Source organism: Rhinoraja longicauda, chromosome 21 (assembly GCF_053455715.1).
Source record: "Rhinoraja longicauda isolate Sanriku21f chromosome 21, sRhiLon1.1, whole genome shotgun sequence".
NCBI lineage: Eukaryota > Metazoa > Chordata > Chondrichthyes > Rajiformes > Arhynchobatidae > Rhinoraja > Rhinoraja longicauda.
Genome location: NC_135973.1, coordinates 32,804,652 through 32,820,534, shown reverse-complemented (window position 1 = coordinate 32,820,534; position 15,883 = coordinate 32,804,652). Strand labels below are relative to the sequence as shown.

The window sequence follows — 15,883 nt, the reverse complement described above, 5'->3', positions numbered from 1 at the left end:
TCATATCAAAATTTGGTTTTCAGTAATGCTGTCATATCAAGGAGCTTGGTTACATCTGAGAAAATGTGCCAGATAAAATATACAATGCAAACAATGTAATGATTCTAAAACAAGATAAATAAAATTAAATATTTTTTAACAAGGTAATGGCTCTACAGACAAAACTGGAATAAAATGTTTAGGTATAATATCTGACAAAATGGACTCTGAGAACGAGGGATGATCCAATTGGATTGAAATTGTTGAATATTTGAGATATTTTCAACGTTTACCTCGAGATCGAGGAGAAAGGCAATAGTGACAAAAGTAAACATTACTGACAAATAACTTACGAGATTGTCGCTGTGCAGTAATGCTGATGGGAGGCAAAAACTGAGAACATTTTTAGTGCGTCAACAAGTTGAATTTGTTGCTTCATGCACAAGTAAGATGAGGTAGTGGTATTACGAAAATCATGGGCACAGTCACAGACAACACAAAAAATCATAAAGTGCACATAAATTCTGCAAGCCATGAAAAGAAAAAGTGTGCAAAAAATTAGACATCTGTGCAAAACACAATTAGAAAACAATTTCTGTTCTATTGTAGGATTCCGGTTGGTTTGGGTCGGGTCAGAAATCTGATGGTTATGGAAATAGGAGTACCAAAAAACTTTAAACTGTCTTTATTTCTCCTTGTTTCATCCAGCTTGTGTCAAATTCACTTACGTGATGCAAGGGGAGGAATTTCAGGATTCCAGGACTGCAGAAAGTTGGAAAGATCTTTAAATAAAGTACAACAGGGCCAAGAAGTAGGTAGGGTGGACAGACGGTAGAAAAAAATAAAATAATGATTGCAAAGTAGCAAAGGATGTCTATATGTAGTATGATAAACAAGATTTATATTATGTTCAGAAAATATATTTACAAAAGTAACCAAACTAAAAATATGACAAAAGCAATAAAAAGGTGATAAAGATATGTTAAAAATTGTATAAAAACATCAAGGGACGAGGGTAGAATGATGTCTCTCCCCATTTAAAAGTTCTATACATTCATGTAGAATGAGAAATAAAATAAATGGATCAGCAGCTCTACTTTAGATTGGTGGATGTAAAGAAATTTGGATGTGTAGTGCACAGTTAGGAAGGCATTAAGAGACTTCAAGAAGACACAGAGCAGCTGGCAAATTGGGTAAATATACAAATAAAACTTCATTTGAAAAATGTGTGATGATAGAGTTTGGTACAAAGAATTACAAGAGATAATACATGCAAAATATAACAATTTAGCATATGGATTGCATATCAATGAGGCAGAAAATATTTGGACCAATCAGTTCATGTGGACATTATTGCTGTTCTCAAGCCTCCTTCCATTATTATTATCCAAAGTTTCAGTATCTAAATTTGTAAACTACGATCCTCTATTCTAACAATTGCTTGTTCAGCTTCTGTAGAAATATGTCCGTTCTATTCATTTCAACCATGTTCTGTGGATGGCAAGTTTCATAATCTTGTTTCTTGTTGGGTTAAGATGTTTCTTCCAAATTCCTCACTGGATTTCTTGGAGCCCATCTTATTGATGATGTGTAGTTATGCTCTTTCTCATGAGGGGAAATATTCTCGCTGTACATTCTCGCAAGACATTTATTAATTTTAATACCTCTATTAGGTCATCTCTCAGTGTTCTTTCCCTGCAGGGAGAAGGAACCTTGTCTGTTCACCCTTTCTTCAAATATATATGCTTGCATTTCTGTTATCATCCTGGTTAATCTACTCTAATGCTTTGATATCCTTTTTGGAAATGGTAGCCAGAATTGTATACAGTGCTAAGTGTGGCCTGACCAAGATTCTATACAGACACAGCACCACTTCCATATTTTTCAATTTTATTCTTCAAAATAATAATTGTGTTTGGGTTACTTTTTATAGCCTTGCCAGTTGTGGCACAACTTTTAATGATTGGTATATTTGTGTTTTAAGATCCTTTTGTTCCTCTACCTCACTGAGAGATAGCCTTTTCTAGTGATGTAATCTCCTTATTCATTCTTCCGAAACATTATTTAATAACAAATCTTCCCATTTCAAGTTTCTTTACTTGGTTTGGAAGTGTCTGAAATACATTCTAGAAAAGGCATTCTCTTACCTTCTTTCCAAATAATATTCAGAGCAATTGAAATTCCAACGATTGCTATTCTAGATTTCATTACTCATTTTGCTAATTTGTCTGCATATATCCTTTCCCGCATCTCTTTGACATTAAGATTGTCCATGGACTCCACCTTTCCGTATAAAGACATTAATGTAGACCCAATATTTGTCTTCTTTTAAATAAGTCTAAGTTTCTGAATTGTATCTAGTCTCAGTGCACTCAGTTTTGGGTTAATGACTTACTCCTGTGATTGGAAAACTTAATTAGCTGTGTTGGCCCTTGAATGTCCATGCTCCTGTCCGAGAAAATAATACGAGATCGAGGAGTAAGAAAGATAAAGCATTGGATTATTCTGAAGCAAACCCAATGTCAGGGCTAGCCATCCAAAGTGCTTGCCAGTCAGATTTATATTTTCTAATGCAGGGAGCTAAATGAGAGGTCCTGCGAGTACTGCCTAAAATGCGAGTAGATGTCAGGCATTACTTGTGTCAAATGTTAGCATTTGCCAAGTTTGCATAAAAGTCTGAGATGAACTGAACTACAAATGGAACCACAAAACTATCAGTAAAATCAGATTAGTCCATTATGTCCGCAGGGTCGGTTTTCATGATGAAGGACAGCAGTCCACTCTAATGGTGATGTTGCAATAGTGAGGGAGAGGACGCAAGATATAGATAAATTGAGCCGATTCTTCTTCAAATAATTATTAAATTCCATGGACAAATTTATATAGATGGCTGAATATTTCAGTACCATTTGACTTAAAAGAAAATTCAAGACCTTTTATCTGACAAATTGTCAGGATTTCATTCTGCTTTCTTTTAATTTACTGACTTACCTGATGATTGATTCGTCCTGCTTCTGAAATACATTCCTCTGCCTTTCCTAATTCCCCCTGCTGTACATAAAGTCGAGCCAGAACCACGTGATATTCACAGCTTAACCCACTTTCGGTGCAAATCACCTCATGTGCCAAAGCTCTGGATACAAACTAATAACAAGAAGAAAAGTTTTCATGAGTTGCTGTGGACATATCTTAAATTGGCAGACTTCTGATGTAGAGTGAAAAAGAGAGAAAGAAAATGAGACAGAGAGAATGAGAGAGAAAGTGAAAGTGAGTGTAAAAGAGAAAACGAAAGAGGGAGAATGAGAGGGAGAGAAACTGTGTGTCTGTGTGAGAGAGAGGGAGAGAGAGGGAGAGAGAGGGAGAGAGAGGGAGAGAGAGGGAGAGAGGGAGAGAGGGAGAGAGGGAGAGAGGGAGAGAGGGAGAGAGGGAGAGAGGGAGAGAGGGAGAGAGGGAGAGAGGGAGAGAGGGAGAGAGGGAGAGAGGGAGAGAGGGAGAGAGGGAGAGAGGGAGAGAGGGAGAGAGGGAGAGAGGGAGAGAGGGAGAGAGGGAGAGAGGGAGAGAGGGAGAGAGGGAGAGAGGGAGAGAGGGAGAGAGGGAGAGAGGGAGAGAGGGAGAGAGGGAGAGAGAAAATAAATTCATTGAAAATAATGTGTTAATGAAACATTACTAGGAATTCATAGCTTGTGAAACCATTTTGTTGGTCCACTGGAATGAGTGGTAAGTCAGAGATCACAGACTTTTAAGCAACATTTCCCTGAATATAGACATAGACATTCATACAATATTGAAGGGAAGTAGTGGGTGATTAAAGTTGGGTGACCTTCAAATCCTACTTTGTAAAAACCTTTGGCTACAAGGAACCCTTTGAAGAACAGTAACAACAATTTTATTCTGATGGAACCACCACAGAAAATATGACGTTGGAAATCCACGGAATGTCTACTGTGCGCTTACAGAGCAAATTTTAAAATGTATCCCAACTCTTAAGGTATGGATCATTATGGATTAAAAACTAATACGCAATATTTACATTTATCATCTGATAGGTGTGTACAGTATACATTTGTTTTTTTTTTTAACTCAACCATATATATGAGGACATAAGCTAAATTAATTGAACTTTCATCTTAAGATATTAGAAACTGTTCATCATCAAGTAATGGGATCCTGCAGCTCCTCATAACCATCTCATTCAAACAGTCATGGAGCCAATTTTACCCAATTATGAATAGCAAACTTTCTCCTTATGCTTATTAAGATAATTGACTCTTTCTGGAGTGTCCCCCAGTATCGATACTAACAGAGATGTGGTACTGCAGCTTGTATTCTAGCAATTAAAGAATGCCACAGTGGAAGTTTGATCAATGAGAGAGGGCCAGCAAATACAGTGCATTTCAATGAAATTGTATAATAAAACCTTAGGGTTTCCTGGAGACCTGCCAAGTTTCTTCTCTCATTCTAGGTAAGTTCTTTTTTTGTTTTGATTACCTCTGTAGCCCAAACCATTCTCTCTCTGTAACAGCAACAAATTAATATACTCCTATTTCCAAAATGTAATAGGTTGCCATATAACAAGAAAGCTTTCTGAAAGAACAATTAGAACTAACCTGCAGTGCATTAACATCCAATAGAAACCTTGCTGCTTGCATATAAATACTTCTTGAAAATACAGCAGTAGTCTCTTTTCGTGGCTGTACAGGTGCGGGTTTTGGATCAGGTATTGGCTCTTCTTGTTGCTTTGGTGGTGTGACATTTTCAACGGCATCAATACCTTTTTTTGTTTCTACTAAAAGTAGAACATGAACAGTTATGTAATATTTCACAGCTTGTCATGAAATATTTGATTTGAATCTGGAGCAACATCTATTAATTTTTAAATTATTTGGACTTCACAAAACAGCTTTTAACTAACTGCGAGAGGAAGTCGGTGGGTGGGACAGCATCTGTGGAGGGAAATGCTCAGATGACAAGACTGGAGTGTAGCAGAAATAGCTGGGAGAATATGCACCTTTATTCCCACAATTATTTTTCTTCTTTGCTTACAATAGACAATAGGTGCAGGAGTAGGCCATTCAGCCCTTCGAGCCAGCACCACCATTCAATGTGATCATGGCTGATCATTCTCAATCAGTACCTCGTTCCTGCCTTCTCCCCATACCCCCTGACTCCGCTATCCTTAAGAGCTCTATCTAGCTCTCTCTTGAATGCATTCAGAGAACTGGCCTCCATTGCCTTCTGAGGCAGAGAATTCCACAGATTTACAACTCTCTGATTGAAAAAGTTTTTCCTCATCTCTGTTCTAAATGGCCTACCCCTTATTCTTAAACTGTGCTCATAACTGTGCTTACATGTGCTCATAAACTGCTGTCCCACTTTTGAGGTTACTTCTTGCCAAAGTGTCCCTAGAGAAAGAGCATGCAGTGTCCATTGATTCATTCAAGGTCTCCAAGATTGGTGGGTACACTAAGAGTTAGTGTTTCATGGGGACAACATATTAATTTAAGTTTTGATTTAATGTTGTAAATAAGGTTATGCTTTTAAGTTAATAGAAATAACACAATATAAGGGCTTGGGAATTAAAGCCAAAGAAAATAGTAAATGAAAAATATTCCAATGCATGGTGTCATCCTAATTGCCAGGAAGTGCTGACTCTGCTACTAGAAGGTGCCAACCATTCCAACCTGGTTGATGCTTGTGACTAGACTGGCGACCTGGCTGAAGCTTGATGGGATCAACCTGTGTGTGTCATAGAAACATAGAAAATAGGTGCAGGAGTAGGCCATTCGGCCCTTCGAGCCTGCACCGCCATTCAATATGATCATGGCTGATCATCCAGCTCAGTAACCTGTACCTGCCTTCTCTCCATACCCCCTGATCCCTTTAGCCACAAGGGCCACATCTAACTCCCTCTTAAATATAGCCAATGAACTGGCCTCAACTACCTTCTGTGGCAGGTCCACATCAGGACAGACATCAAAAAATCTAAGTACTCAGATGCAGGCCATATTCAAATTGCATGCCCTTGGATTGTATTTGAATTTTATCCCAAAGATCGTACATTCTTAAATTCTGGATGAATGTATAATGCAATTCTGTAAAAGAGCATAATTCCTATCTCTCAAAAGGCAAGATAATAAAGATAAGAAATGAGAGTATGGGAAAGAGCTAAAGGAAAGAGAAATAAAATATATTCAGACCTATATCGAAAGATGCCTTCCTTATCTGGCTGATTGAAGAATCAGAGTCTTGAACTATATCTGCAGGCACGTCAACTGGGGTTGAAACAGACTGTATGCTAACAGTGTCACGAACTACAGGCTTACTTTCCTCTGTAACAGCTGGTGACTCTAATGGAGACACAAACAAGATTATATTCATAACCTGTAACAAAATGCATGTTATGAAAATGGCATCAAAAACAGTAGCAACAAACCAGACTGTTCTCTGATCCTGTTCAGCACTCATAATAATCATTGAAGAATAATTATGTCAACTCCACGTTCCCAGTATATCTCCAAATTCCTTGATTCCAAAGTTATCTTGGTCATAAATATACTTATCAACTGAGTAGCCAGAACAAACTTGCTACAAAATTCCAAAGATCAGTCATGTGAAAGTATAATTTTTTTCCCTATCTCAATCTTAAGGTCACCCATCATCCCGAAACCCTGAACACAAGACTCTCCAGTTGGGAAAAGACTTTTAGTGGTTACACTGCCAATCCTTCAAAAGATTTTTTACATTTCATTGACATTATCTTAATTGTTCTAATCTTCCTGTAGTCAGGCCCTTGAGTCCTAGAAACATCCTTGTAAATCTTCTCTGCATCCTTTCTAGCTTGACAACATCTTTCCTACATTTGGTAATCAAAAGTGAACATAATACTCTAAATGTGGCTTCACCAATGTCTTATACTATTGTAACATGACCTTCCAACGTCTATACTCAATACTCTGACCAATGAAGGTCAATGTGCTGAACGCCTTTTTGACCACCCTATCTATCTGTGATGCCACTTTCAAGGAACTGCATTCCTCGATCCCTCTGCTCTATAACACTCTCTAGATCCCTACCATCCACTATGTAGGTTCTGCCCTTGTTAGACATCCCAAAATGCAACACCTCACATTTCACTGTATTAAATGTCATCAAACATTCCTCAACCCACCTTCCAAACCGATCAAGATCCTGCTGTAATTTTTGACAACTATCTTCAGTATCTACAATATCACCCACTTTAGTGTCATCTGCAAACTTGCTAATCATGCCATGTACGTTCTCTTCCACATCACTGATATAGATGACAAATAGCACCAGGTCACACCCTGAGGCACACCACTAGTCACAGGCCTCCAATCCAAAAGGTAACCTTCCACCATCACCATTTGCTTCCTCCCACAAAGCCAATCTTCTATCCATTCAGCTATCTGTCTTTGAATCCCATGCGATTTAACTTTTCATAGCAGTCTATTCTGAGGAACCATGTCAAATGCCTTGCTGAAATCCATAGATACAACATCTACAGCTCTAGCCTCATCAACGTTTTGGTCACATCTTCTTAAAACTCAGATTTCAGAGACTTGACCTCCCACATACAAAACCGACGGGCTGAGTCGCAATCAGCGCCGCGGATGGAGGCACAGAGAGAGGAAGGTGTGCTGCTGTAAAATGGACCCCGCGCATACCAAGTATTGTTTTTGTTCTCTCTCTTGCCAATAAATCTGATGTGTTCATGTACGAGAGGGGTTCAGCGTTGGGCCGAGTCACGATCAGTGCCGTGGACGGAGGCACAGAGAGAGGGAGGTGTGCTGCTGTAAAACGGACCCCACGCAGACCAAGACAAGTATTGGTTTTGTTCTCTATCTTGCCAATAAAACTGATTTGTAACTAAACAGACGAGTGAACCTTTTTCTGTTCCACTAGTCAGATCCTTGAACCTGTTCCCTTGTAACAATTGGTGCAGTCGGCAGGATCTGATGAATAGAATAGAAAATGTTTGGTAAAAAGAAATAGAAAATGCGATGGTGCTAGTGCAAACCAAGCGCCCCCGCAACAAGCAGCAGCCACTCATCACCTTGGCATCAACAGACAAAACTGCAGCAGTGTGGGACAGTGAAAGATTCAAGAGACTTAAAGGTCACACATCCTTTGTGAATTCACGTTATCCCACCTAACGGGGACCACAGTTGGTCTGTACAGGAAGCGATGACGAAACAGTGAAGCCATTAGACATTTGGAAGAAGGCTGCAATCCATACATTTCAAAACACATACCAAGTACCGGCAGCAACGTTTAATGACACAAGCGATCAGATTATCTCTGGTGGTATTGATGACGACATTAAGGTTTGGGGCCTCTGACAAAACAAGTTAATTTATACCATGCGTGGTCATACAGACTCAGTAACAGGTCTAACCTTGAATGGGGTTAGAGAGAACATCACCAACCTCACTTACCACATCCAGGAAGCCGGGAGGATGGTGGCCTTCCGGGATGTTTGGAGGCTGGTGACAACAGTGGTGCACTGGGGACTGACCATTGGGACAATCTTGTTGGCCATAATATTACGACGTTGTATGTGTGGATTGGCATCACGACCGCGTGGACTTTACTGCAGCCTGTGGCCGGATGGGACGGTAACAGACTGTTCGGGGGGTGGAATGTTATATGAGAATTTTGCCCAAATAGTCTGTGACCCATAACGCTATATTTAAAGTCCATAGGCTGCGGCCGGTGGCGCTATATTTAGAGCCCACAGTGCTGTAGCTGACAGCACATTGTTTAAACCTTTGCGCACCAAACCGGCAGAGCTGTTTATATTACCTATGCGCACTAAGTCTGTAGCATTGTGTGTATTGCTTTACACGCCAGCCTGCGGCTGATAGCGCTTTGTTCCCAAGGGGGGTGGGGGGTGCACGCTCGGATGCAGTCCCCTGCCATTGGTTATAGTTTGAATTTGGCAGTCCTGGCCAACCGCCATTGGCCAGGACTTATCGGCGATTATTTCACCAGCTGATTTCTTACCTGTATAAAAGCAGGCACCAGTAAGCCAGAAGTTAGTTCATGTACGAGAGGGGTTCACCAACGGGCTGAGTCGCGATCAGCGCCGCGGACGGAGGCAGAGAGAGAACAAGTGTTGTAAAACGGACCCCGCACATACCAAGACAAGTATTGTTTTTGTTCTCTTTCTTACCAATAAAACTGATTTGTAAGTCAGATCCTTGAACCTGTTCCTTTGTAACATAGAGACCCAGCCTACTCAATCTCTCCCTACAGCTCAGACCCTCTATTCTGGCAACATCCTTGTAAATCTTCTCTGTACCCTTTCCAGCTTGACAACATCTTTCCTATAACATGGTGCCCAGAACTGAACACAATACTGTGGTAGATAGACACAAATGTGGCCTCAACAATGTCTTGTATAACTGCAACATGACTTCCCAACTTCTATAGTCAATGCTCTGATTGATGAAGGTAATGTGCCAAATGCCTTTTTGACCATCCTATCTACCTGCAACTCCATCTTTAAGGAACTCTGTACCTGCACTCCTTGATTCCTCTGCTCTACAACACTCCCCAGAGGCCTACCATTCACTGTGTAGGTCCTGCCCATGTTAGACTTCCCAAAATGCAACACCTCACATTTCTCTGTATTAAATTCCATCAACCATTCCTCAGCCCATCTAGCCAACCAATCAAGATCCTGCTGCAATTTTTTATAACCATCTTCACTACCTGCAATACCACCCAATTTTGTATCACCTGGAGAAAAATTTACAATTATACCAAGCCCATTAGTGTACAAGCCTGTACGTCTTTGGAGTGTGGGAGGAAACCGGAGATCCTGGAGATATCCTATGCAGGTCATGGGGAGAACATACAAATTCCATACAGACAAGCACCCATAGTCAGGATTGAACCTGGGTCTCTGGCGCTGTAGGGCAGCAACTCTCCCACAATGCCGCCCAATGTTATATCTTGGTAAGTTAAACCAGGATAGGACTTACACAGTAAATGGAAGGGCCCTCGGGAGTGTTATGGAGCAGAGAGAACGATGTATACAGTACATAGTTGCCTGAAAGTGGCGATAGAGATGGAAGGGTGGTAAAAAAAAAGGGATTCGGCAACCTTGCCTTCATCGGTCAGGGTATTGAGTACAAGAGTCTGAAGAAGGGTCTCGACCCGAAACGTCACCCATTCCTTCTCTCCCGAGATGCTGCCTGATCTGCTGAGTTACTCCAGCATTTTGTGAATAAAAATATTGAGTACAAGAGATGGGATGTCAAATTGCAACAGTCCAAGTCACTGGCAAGAACACTATGAAATATTATGCACAGTTCTAGTCACCCAGGTATAGGTCGGATGTCATTAAGGTGGAAACGGTACAGAAAATATTTTCCAAGATGTTACTGGGACTGGAAGGTTTGAGTTATAAAGTGAAGTTGGATAGCCCGAGACTTTTTTTCTGGAAGACTGAGGGGTGACTCTACAGAGGTACATAATAAACTCATGAGGGGCATGGATAAAATGGATGGTCACAATGCTTTACCGGGGATACACCACAATTAAAGGTCATGTGTTTAAGGTGAAGGGGGTAAGATTTGAAGGGGATATGAGGGGCAGTTTTTGCACAAAGAGGGTAATAGAATGAGCAGCAAGAGGAAGTTGTAGAAGCAGGTACAATTGCAATGTTGAAAAGACTTTTGGACAGGTACATTGACAGGAAAGGTAGAGATATATGGGCCAAACACAGACAAATGGGACTGACTTGGATACACATAGGGCGCTGACGCAGCGGTAGAGTTGCTGCCTTACAGCGAATGCTGCGCCAGAGACCCGGGTTCGATCCTGACTATGGGCGCTGTCTGTACAGAGTTTGTACGTTCTCCCCGTGGCCTGTGTGGGTTTTCCCCGAGATCCTCGGTTTCCTCCCACACTCCAAAGACGTACAGGTATTTAGGTTAATTGGCTTGGTAAATGTAAAAAATTGACCCAAGTGTGCATAGGATAGTGTGTTAATGTGCAGGGATTGTTGGTCCGCGCGGACACGGTGGGCTGAAAGGGCCTGTTTCTGCGCTGTATCTCTAAAAAAAAAAATCTCAACATCTTGGTCAGCATGACAAATTGAGCTGAAGGTTCTGTTTCCATGCTATTTGATTCCATGACAGACTTGTTTCATACTATGAGCAGAGAACTGAATTCCAGAGGTGAGGCAAGAGTGATTCCCTTGACAACTAGGCAACATTTGACTGAATGTGTCATCAAAAAACACTGGTAAAAGTGAAGTCAATGGATATAAAGGGGAAATTAGTTCAATGGTCGGAATCTTACACCATACACAGGAGGATACCTGTGTGTTTTCCAGCATCAGGATATCAATGTAGAAGTTCCTAGGTATAGTGACCTGGGCCCAATCATGTGACCTTCCTTTCATTATAAGAGGAGGAAATTAAATATGACTCTATGAACCAGTTGAATTCAGGCAAGAACTGATAAATGGCAAGTAACAGATGCACCACAAAAGTGCCAGGCAATGACATCTCCACCAAGTCAGAGTCCAACCACTTAACCTTGATTTTAAAAGATACGAGACCAAGTGGACCCGTTGGGCCCAAACCTCCTGCATTGGTGCAGCACCCTGTCCTCTCCCCTCTCTCCTCAACCCCTCCTCCCCTCTCCCTTCTCCCCCACTCCCCCTCTCCCTCCCACCACCCTGCTCCCCCTCCCCCCTCCCCTCCTTTTAAACTTTAAAATGTGAATAACTTTAAAAATATAACACCGATTTCAATAAAACTACTTGCATTATCACTAAAGTGACAATGGTGACAACGCCTAAAATTGTCGCGCTATCGCGTACCGTTTTGGCTGAAGTTCAGTCACAAACAAGATAACAAACGAGAGTTTTAGTATATAGATTACCTCAACACGTACCTCAACATCCTTTGGGTCACTATTGATAAAACATTTAAATGTGATATATTTAAATGATTTGGATAACAATATATAGATTAGGCGAATAGTAACTTTGCAGACAACTCAAAATTGATGGAGTAGTGGATAGTGAGAATAATTGTCAACTAGATATAGACCAGTTGGAAATTGGCAGAAAAATGGCAGATGGAAAATATGAGATGTTGCACTTTGGGAGATCAAACATAAGAGAAAAGTATACAGCATCATGGTTGGCACAGACATTGTGTGCTATAGGACCTGCTCCTGTGCTGTTCTATGATGTGCCTACAAGAGCTAAAGTGAGGGATTCACCTCTTAACACACCAAGTCGGTGTAAGTGAATCTGTTGCACTTGTATTGGATAACTGTCAGACCAACAACACTGAAGAAGCTTTCCATCATCCAGGACAATTCAGTCTGTTTAACTGGTACCCCAGCAACTACCATGATCATTCATTTCCAACATCACTCCACACAATACGTGCAATGTGTACCATCTACAAAATACACAGCAGTTAGTCACCTGGACTACTCTGACAGTGCCTCACAATCTTACATCTTAACCATCTAGAAGGACACCTAGGAAACCACCACATGAAGGTTCCCCTCCAGGTTGCACATCGTCCAGACATGAAAGCACATCACTGGTTCTACATTGTTGCCAAGTCATTTGGAACTCCTCATCCAACGGTAGCTTCACTAGAAGATCTACAGGGGTTCAAGAAGGTGGCTAACAACCAGCCTCCCAAGGGTCTTTATCCTTGGGTTGGCCTTGCTACCCAGGTCCTGAGATATGAATAAGTAAAACAAAGCTCTGCTTAAGGGATAACCCTATAACCCCAAGAATCAATGAAATGAACCTTCATTGTACTTCTACTCACTTCTAAAGTTAATTATATTTTCCCTTTGGTAAGTAAACCAAAACCCTGGACAGTGCTCCAAGAGTGAGCTCATCCATACCGTTTATGAATTTAACATATTTGCTTTATCCTTGCACTCCAACTCCTTTGCAACAAAGGCCAAGATATAATTTGACTTCCTAATTGATTTTAGCATTTATGTGACTTTGTGCTGCATGTGCAAGAACAACCAAAGCACAGGAATACACACATGGGTTACATTAAAAAAAATATTCAGCTTTTCTATTCTTCTGTTCAAACTGAATAATTCTACATTACACTCCATTAATCTTATTCTTACTGAGACACTGAACTACTCTCTATCCCTTTGCATACCTTATGTTCCATAGGACTGAATCTAATACAAACTGAAGTGAATATGAAACATAAAATAAAATGAGACCATTTTCATGCACACCCATTTCTCCCCTCCTCCCCACCAGCATACAAGTTGGTTGTGCATGGGTTCTAATAACATTTACCAAGTAAACTAACTGTTATTTTACCTTTTTTGTCATCTTCAGGTTCAGGTTCTGGAACCTTGGTTACCTTTGATGCGTTGACGATCACATCTTCTGGAGACCTTTTTGGTGCTTCAGTTGCCATTACAAGCTTTCTTGCCTCTGAAAAGGCCATTTCTGCTAGAATTGTCTGTTCCTGACTTTCATAGAACAATCCTGAATATATAATGATTCCATTAAAAGCTAGAATCTGATTGCTATATGTTATTAATACTTCAAATAATGAAAATATAGGAAGGGATGGCGAAATCTAACTGCCGTAAAAATTAATTTTTAATCTTTTGCTCTTCCTTTAGCAAGTATCAGATTCTGTTTGCCATATTTGTTAAGAGGATTTACTCATGTATATCACTACTTTTAAAAAACAGTTGAGAAGCAAGTAAAAACAGAAAATGCTGCAAATAATCAGAAAGTCATACAGAATTAGAATTTCAGATCAATGTTTTTTCATCAGTTCTATCCAGACCCGCTGAGTAATTGCAATATCTTTAATTTTTTTTCTCACATTTTCAGCAGCTTGGAATCTTGTTTTTGTATCTCTGGCACAAATGTTGTACGTGTCATTCAAACTTAAATGATGACATTGAAAATGACAAGTAACATTTAAATAACATTTAACTGGCACGAAGCCTGCATGTACTTCCTGCCACAAAAAAAATATTGTAACTGTAAGAGCAGGGCATAGGTTGGATATTTTCACCATCTTAATGGAATGTCAGGAGTGTGATGGAATACTTTTATTTGTCTGGATGACTCCATTCCAACAACTATCAAGAACCATAGCACTGTACAAGACAAAGGAGCCAATTTGGCAGATAACCCATCCATCACCCTAAAAAATCCGTTCACAACTGGTGCAGTGTGGCTGCAGTGTGTATCATCAACAAATTCACTGCAGCAGCTCCAACAGTACCTCCCAAAACCACAACCATACAGGTGCACAGTGGCGTAGTTGGTGGAGCTGCTGCTCCACTATGCCAGAGACCCGACCTTCGACCCGAATTAGGAAGACCTGAGAATCTTCAATTCTGACCTCTGGCGCTGTCAGTGTTGAGTTTGCACATTCTCCCTGTGATCACATGTGTTTCCACTGGGTGCTATGGTTTCCTCCCACATCCCAAAGACCTGAGGGTTCGTAGGTTAACTGGCCCTTTAAATTGCCCCTAATATATGGGGAGTGGATGCAAAAATGGGGTAATGTAGAACTACTGTGAACAGGTGGTTGGCCTGGACTCAGTGGCCAAAGGGCCTGTTTCCATGCTGTATCACTGAACTAAACAAAACTAAACCAGGAAGGACTAGATCAGAATTAGGATGGAATACCAGTATCTGCAGGTTCTGCTCTAAGTAGTACACCATCCTGACCTGGAAATACATTGCTGGTCCTTCATCATTGCGTGGTCTAAATCCTGGAACTCTGTACCTAACAGCATTGTGTAGAGAATTAATAAGGCGATTCACCGAGCATCTTAAAGGCAGTTACAGTTAGGCAATAATGCTGGACTTGCTCATGATGCCCAGCTCCTCAAAAAATGCATTAAAAATAAAATCTGTTTTTATTGGCTGATTTGGCATATTCTTAAGTGGACTAAGTAGATTGCACATCTACCATTCTAAAAAGCTGCTCTGCCTGAGATTTTCACCAGTTTGTAATAGGTCTGGTGGAGCTCACAATTTAAAGATAGATCTTTCCAGAGTGAATATTGGCAGCTCTTGGCAGAACCACCAATATTTCTGGAAAGAATAAAGTCTAAGCTGGAAGAAACACTCAATTCCCCTGCTTTATCACCCCCACAGTTCACCTCCATCTCTCATTCCCACAATCCAGTGTTATGGTATAGGTGAATGATTTCAAGTGAGCCATTACATCAGGAGGCAAAACTGTACTGCCAACAAAATAAAATTAAATATACGTGTGCTAAATAATATGTTCAGGTATTTCCAAAAGGCAAATCAGACAAATAATTGACTATGGGTAATTGAATACGTAATTGAATATTACTGTCTTTTGGATATTTCAAGGCAAGGATGTACATGTAATTAATTGGTGAAACTTAAATAAAAATGTAAAAATTGTCCAAACTTTTGATTTGGTATATTTTCTATAACTAACATTTTTCTATTTAGTTTAGGTGGCCTTCAGCAATAAATAATTCAGATCAAAAACTTTTGCCTCTACTTTTTCAAAACAGAGGCAGGGGCATGTACAAGTCAAAGTGTATGTGCACGTATGAGTGAATGTGTGATAACTAACTGATAGTGCATTTTGTAATGAAATAAAAATCTATACAAATTGTTCAGCAACATTTTGAAGCACTGTCTGAGGTAGGGATAAAAAAATCATACAATGCAAAGAAATAATGTAGATCAATTTTAAATTCAAATAATTTCTCACATTATATTGAATATCTGGGGTATATAGTTAGTATAAGAAAATAACTGCAGATGCTGGTACAAATCGAAGGTATTTATTCACAAAATGCTGGAGTAACTCAGCAGGCCAGGCAGCATCTCGGGAGAAAAGGAATGGGT

At 40.3% G+C, this 15,883-nt stretch overlaps 1 protein-coding gene across 3 annotated transcripts in view; it reads right to left on the bottom strand.

Annotated features, from left to right (window-relative positions):
- The window catches only part of cfap70 (cilia and flagella associated protein 70), a 72,697-nt gene that overhangs the window by 16,057 nt on the left and 40,757 nt on the right, over positions 1 to 15,883 (bottom strand). For all 3 annotated transcript variants that reach the window (XM_078418274.1, XM_078418275.1, XM_078418276.1), the window contains 4 exons: positions 13,337 to 13,507; positions 6,177 to 6,326; positions 4,587 to 4,765; positions 2,971 to 3,123 (listed from right to left, as the gene is read on the bottom strand). In XM_078418274.1, the coding sequence (XP_078274400.1) occupies positions 2,971 to 3,123; positions 4,587 to 4,765; positions 6,177 to 6,326; positions 13,337 to 13,507 (653 nt within the window). The remainder of the gene's footprint in view (positions 1 to 2,970; positions 3,124 to 4,586; positions 4,766 to 6,176; positions 6,327 to 13,336; positions 13,508 to 15,883) is intronic.